The following is a 6,000-nucleotide window of genomic DNA, read 5'->3' as shown; positions in this document are numbered from 1 at the left end:
CAGGGTAAACAACACCACAAAGTTTCCCAAAGCAACACATTTACAGGGATTACCATGAAACCTGCAGGATATCAGTGCCTGGAAATCCCCCAGTGAGAAATCTGTATCCTACAGTCAATAGCAAACCACTTTTTGCACCTGCCAGTATGTGCTGTTTTCTAAAGGCTCAGTCTTTGGTAGGAGAGAGGCAGCAATTTATGCTAAGGTTTATCACTAAGGGCTTTTAAGAGGTTTTAAAAAACAAACTTAAAAACTGTCTTGGCTTTCCAACTGGCTTAACTTTTTGTAGAATGCACCCATTTATACAGCGTTTCTGACAGAAGGAATTTCAAGAATGCAGCATGGTGGCAATGTAGGTGATTAGCACTGTGGATAAAGTTTCTCCAAGCTGGACTTTTGGTCAGTGTACAACATTCAGGATACAAAAATACTCTGCTGGTCTTTCGCTTCAGCCACAATAAAAGAGTCTCCTACACTTTAGCTAAAATAAACCACACACAAACCAGAGAGAGAGGGAGAGAGAGAAAGAGAGAGAGATGGCAGATACACTGAGAATCTGCAGTGTAGATAATCAAACCCTTTATTGTCTAAGTTACATTAGACTTGCAACACCATAAAAACCTGTTAAGAAGAAGAAACAGTAGATTGGTAGAGGTAGTAGAAAGTCCCTGTAACAGTCATAAAAGGGCTTTACAGGAGTGTGTCATGCCGAAAAACTTATCACGTTGCTTAAAAGAGCTGATCAAAGCCCATTTGACTAAATAAATAAGAACACAACTCATTTTAAATACTATGGTCTAACTAAAATAACAAATCAATACAACACAATGATAAAGAAAAAAAAACCCAGAAATCGTGGGATTCACTTTCAAAAACAGATGGTCCTTAAGGTTGGTTTTCCCCCACCCACTCTTATTTCTTGTTTAATTAAGTGAAAATCTCACTTCTTTGCCACACACAGCATATAATTATTTAAACTGATTTCCCCTACTGTTGTTCTTCATGAAGCTAAATTATGATTGTAAACTTTGCTGATTAGTACCCTGGCAATGGCAGTGACAGCACTAGCTTCTCTGGCAAGAATTCGGGAAGAAAATTCCAGAAAGAAGATTTTGGCTCTAAATATTAACTCAGATTTTCTAGTTCAGCTTGCCAAAAAAAAAATACAATTTAAAAAAAGAGAGAATTTACAAATGTACACTACACTTTTGTGCCATTTTGGGTATAGAAGAGTTTTTAATAACTAAACCACAAACAAACAGGTTAAGCAACTAGCTTTTTTGCATTCCTGAACTGTCACCATTACTTTCTCTCATGGAAAATATGACTCAGAAAAGCAACAAAACAAAAGGAAAAAAAGTAATTAAAAAAAATCAAAACCAAAGAGAAAGCTAGTGCAAACCCAAAATGATAATCATTAAGCAACACAGCAAAATATTTAACTTTTTCTTTTCTTTTTTTTCTTTTTTTTTTGGTGTACAATGGAATGTGTCTATGCGAACTCCCTCAAAATAACTTCACAGAACAGTTAATTACAATCACTTTTAAGTACTTGCACAGACATTCCTAGCTACACCGAGACTTACAGAGAACTCTGGTTCACATCTCGTGTAATAGCATAAGGAAAATCTAGTTTGAAAAAAAGAAGTAAGAAAGTTAATTTGCATTGTTGCAAATGTTGCAAAGTAACAAAACCTGTCAAGTAATTCAAAACAAGTAACAAGTAGTATCCAGCCCAAATTGCTGACTAGATTTTCTTTAAAAAGCACCCTCCCACCTACCTGTTAGAACAGAACTGTTAGAACAGAAAGATCATGTTTTAAGGTTTTTTTCTGCCTTTTTTTTTTTAACAAATCTCTTGTCAGAAGCCCATTTCTACAAAAACAGCACTATCCCATTACTGTATTAAGTAAACTGTGGTTTCACCTGTATTAAAGGTTAGCATCATTTCTGTACATGTAAAATTATTGCTTTTTTGAAAAATATATTTAGCATGCTAGTTGTTTTAATTCCATTTCCTGCCTTTACAAAATGTTACAATTTAAAAAAAACAAACAAACTAGTAAAGCTTTTGCAAAAATTTTCACAGAACATTTTCTTTCAAGGCAGCAGTAACTTTTGATAATGCATAAAATTATATGTGCAAAATCTGAAACTTTCAGAAATATTACCATCACACATAGTGTCACAGCAATAAGAAAAGAAAATATTTATATCTGTGGAATACATTTTTAATTGCTTACACTGCATGGTTTAACAACCTGTTATGTGCCACAACCCCACCTTGAAAACTTGCAGTTAAAGAGTTACTGTAGAAGAGGTATATAAAGCTTTTTTTTTCTTTTTTTTTTTTTTCCTAACACCACCAGTGATCACCAAGTACAAGACATGACACATTTATATGAACATTAACCTGCCACCACAAAAGAAGTTCCTCCTCTTTCCAGAACATCAGTGGGCCCAAGGAGGAGCAGCAGCTGGTCTGCTGAACCAAAGGCAGGAGCAGAGAGCACCTTATGGCCCCAGGGCTGCCTGAATCCATTCAGTGACACCTTTTCTCTTCCAAACAGACAGATCAGCGGTGTTAGACAGCTGAATGTTTTATTTTCTCCTTTTTATTTCTTCATTAAGTGAAGACTTCCTTTGTGACCAGGTAGAAGAAAGTAGCCCTGTTACAAAAAAAAGGTCCTGAGAGTAAAACACAGAAGCCTGGTTTTTCCTTAGTGTTCAACTAGCTTTTCTTTTCCAAAGCAGAATAGAAGCTTTTCTCGGGAAGTGTTTCAATTTCCATATTCACATACTATTAATGGTGCGCAGTCAAGAGCGAGAGCACTAGAAATGCAAGTGGTCCCCAAACTGTAATGAAACAAACCATTGCAGAATGACGGTCTTTCTCTTTAGTCCCTTTAATCCTTCATCAAGCATTGCTTTCTCAGCACCGAATGCCACCTTTTCCCTGCACCCCCCATTCTTCCTCTCACTGTTGTTGTGTTTTTTTTTTAATTTGCTTTTCAGCATGACAGGCAGTGGCAGTTTCATTAATTAATACTTCTCCAGCCCTCGAATCCACTGCTGTTTTTCAAATGTATCAAACAGTCATTGTGAGCATCAGGGAGGTTTTTGTTACAGTGCTTAACTTCTTCATGCTGTCCAAATCACATAAAGTTTAATTTTTCCAGTGTCTCAAACTTCTCTTGATTAATATAGACGCCTTGTGCCGCCACGGTGCTTGCCAACTCCACTGTTTATTATCAAGGAAATAAGGAACCATGGGACTGATTAGTATGTCAATTTATATATATCTTGTGTAGCATCTTCATTTGTTTTAGGATGATTAACAGCGCAGGGGCACCCCGCTGCTGGCAGAGCCTGCTCCCAGCCCGGCGCAGCCGCTCCGGGTGCGGGCCTGGCTGGCAGGGGATGGATGCTCTGGAGCGCGGCGGCTGCCGGGGCTCCTCCGCCCGGGATCTAGGTTCCCTTCCGGAGGTGCAGCATGTGGCTGAGCTCCGCGCTGCCGTGGTCTCTGCCCTGCAAGAAGGACAACACGGGGAAAAGCTCATTCTCAGCCCTGCTCCCAGGCGCGACCCTCCGGCAAGTTCTGCCGGCATTCGTTACCCTTTATTAGCATCATGCACATTCATCTCGACCCACCACGTGAGAACACTTTAGGGGTTTTGTTTTTTAATGCATCTTCACCAAGAGCAAAGCGTGTCAGGCCCATATAAAGTCCCCCATAAAGATGGACTAGAAGAAGAAGTAACAGGACCTGGCAGAGCAGCTCAGAAAAGGCTGAGAACAAGAAGGGAAAAAAGTGGCCTCCAAAAAGTGGAAATTATGAGCTAGCCAAAAGGGATTCACAACTAGATCAGTGTTTTAAAAAGGCTGAAGTTTGAGGTCACAGAGGCAGCTGAATGAAGAAAAACTGAATTCTTGTGCAGGTCTGTCAAATGGTAAGGCGGCTTTTTTCCCCCCTTGTCATCTTCCTTTTATTTTCTTAGACAATTTTCATGAATAATTACCACTTTGAAAAAAAATAGCAGGGATATTCTAAAATCAAGTGAAATTAAAGATAACATCATGAATAAGTGAGAGCCTGCAGCTCCCAAGAAAAGCTTTAAAATGACATTTAGAACATCACTATCGGAACAATGCAGTTTACAATCCTGATCCTAAAACAACATGGCAAGATTAATCTTACATAAATGCATTATCCTTAAGCTAAAGTCTTGATGAAGTGAAACAGACCATTTTAAATTAATGCAACATAAAATACAGCACCCATGTAAAATCCAAGCAAGTTTCAAGCTGTGCCTATGGCAGCCCTCGAAATAGCTAAAGAAAGCCCAGCTCTGGTTGACATAATGTATTAAGTGCATCTCTTTTGTTAATAGATTTAGAAAATTCTTAATTAAACCTGGCCCGAGATTCATGACATTTACCAGTCAAAGTTTGGTTTTAAGTCGGAAAGATTTGCAACAAAATTAAAGAAAAAAAAAGCTGCTGTACAGACTGCAGTATATTTGAAATGTAGGAAACAGTAACTGAATGAGAGATGTGATAAAACTTCCTTAGTTGGATGCTGAATTTCCCGCAGTAAACTAAGAAAGATGCTTTACATTTTTGCGCGGCTGCATCATGCCTGAGAGACACAGCCACAATTCCAGGAGGAGGCATTCATCACTGGAACGCCTCGCATCGAACCGGCTCCACGTACACGGGGGAGCACAGCAGAGCTTCACAGGGCTGGGGAGCAGGGAGGGAAGGGGAAGGGAGGGATGGCAGGCTCCTTGCCCCACTCTCCCTGGGCAGAAGCTGGAAAAGAGGTGAAATTGGAGGCCCTCTTCTGGGATGGATGGCCTGCGAGGTGGTGAAGGTGTGCCCTGCATGTCATGGACCACACAGCACAAGGGATCCAGGGGAAGGACAATCCATCCGCCCCGCACGTGCAAGGACTGGAGATGCTGTGTGGCTGGGCCCCTCTCAGGCACAGCTGTGCTCCCAGTTTCACTGGTGAACAGAACCTGAGCTTCATGTGTGCTAAAACCCACCCAGGGGCTCACCCGCCTGTACTCACACCACCCCAAGGTATGGACACATTTTGAACCAGCTGATACAGAGTTGGATTGACTTCTTCCTGAAATAATTTTTTTTTCCCTTTTAAAAACTAGGTTTTCTTCACTTTCAGTGAAAAGCAGCAGATCTTTATGTGAAACCTACAGCTTCCATGCCAAAAGCTGCTCTCATAGCAACTTCCAGGGCTTTTCCCCAGTCAACAGGAAAAAACCAGTTTGTGTGCATGTTAATATGCTGGAGACAGATCACTGCATGACATTGGAGTAAACTGCAAGGAGCACAGATAGCACTGCAGTTTGCTAGCAAGGGACAATTGTTGGGACAAGAACCAGAGCTCCAAATCCTGTCTCTAAATCTCATAAAGTAACAGACGTACAGCACATGCATATTACTCAGATGCCAGTACAGCAGCCTCCATGGTTCCTTGATTGTTTGCATTATAATCTCCATATGTATGAACGAGACAAATTAGGTTGCCATTTATTTGTTCATTATCTATTATTTTGATTAATGGAATTCTTGTTCTCAGAATAACTATTTAAAAATAACATTTGCAATAATGAGGACTGAACTATTAATCATGATCTTTGGAAGAAACTCTGCAAGGAACTGGGGCAAGACATTTCATATGAACAAATGTCATAAATAGGACTTCTAACAGACAGTACGAGAATTGTGAGTGCAAGAAAACCCCAATCAGCCAAACTCAGAAACCAACAGTTTAAATAACTTTTTAATCTGGGTTATGGTTTTTTGCCTCCTCCCTTTCTCTGTAAAGTTGCTTTAGGACAAGCAGAGCCATAGTGTTGCTGGACTATAAAAACATTACAGGTAACAGATGTCCCCAGCTTTTCCCCCAAGCTCCTTTACAACACACATACAGACATGTATATAGTGTTTTCTTGATGGCTCTTTCCAACCTTTCTA

General features: G+C 40.0%; 1 protein-coding gene across 2 annotated transcripts in view; it reads right to left on the bottom strand.

The window, feature by feature from the left end:
* Positions 1 to 562: 562 nt before the first annotated feature.
* ZNF516 (zinc finger protein 516) overlaps positions 563 to 6,000 on the bottom strand; it is a 59,001-nt gene continuing 53,563 nt past the window's right edge. For both annotated transcript variants that reach the window (XM_059485826.1, XM_059485816.1), the window contains one exon: positions 563 to 3,528. In XM_059485826.1, coding sequence (XP_059341809.1) covers positions 3,469 to 3,528 — 60 coding nt within the window. In that variant the 3' untranslated portion in view covers positions 563 to 3,468. The remainder of the gene's footprint in view (positions 3,529 to 6,000) is intronic.

This window comes from Ammospiza nelsoni, chromosome 1 (genome assembly GCF_027579445.1).
Source record: "Ammospiza nelsoni isolate bAmmNel1 chromosome 1, bAmmNel1.pri, whole genome shotgun sequence".
Classification (NCBI taxonomy): domain Eukaryota; kingdom Metazoa; phylum Chordata; class Aves; order Passeriformes; family Passerellidae; genus Ammospiza; species Ammospiza nelsoni.
Note: the sequence above shows the minus strand (reverse complement) of the source record. Positions and strands in the feature narration are given on the sequence as shown.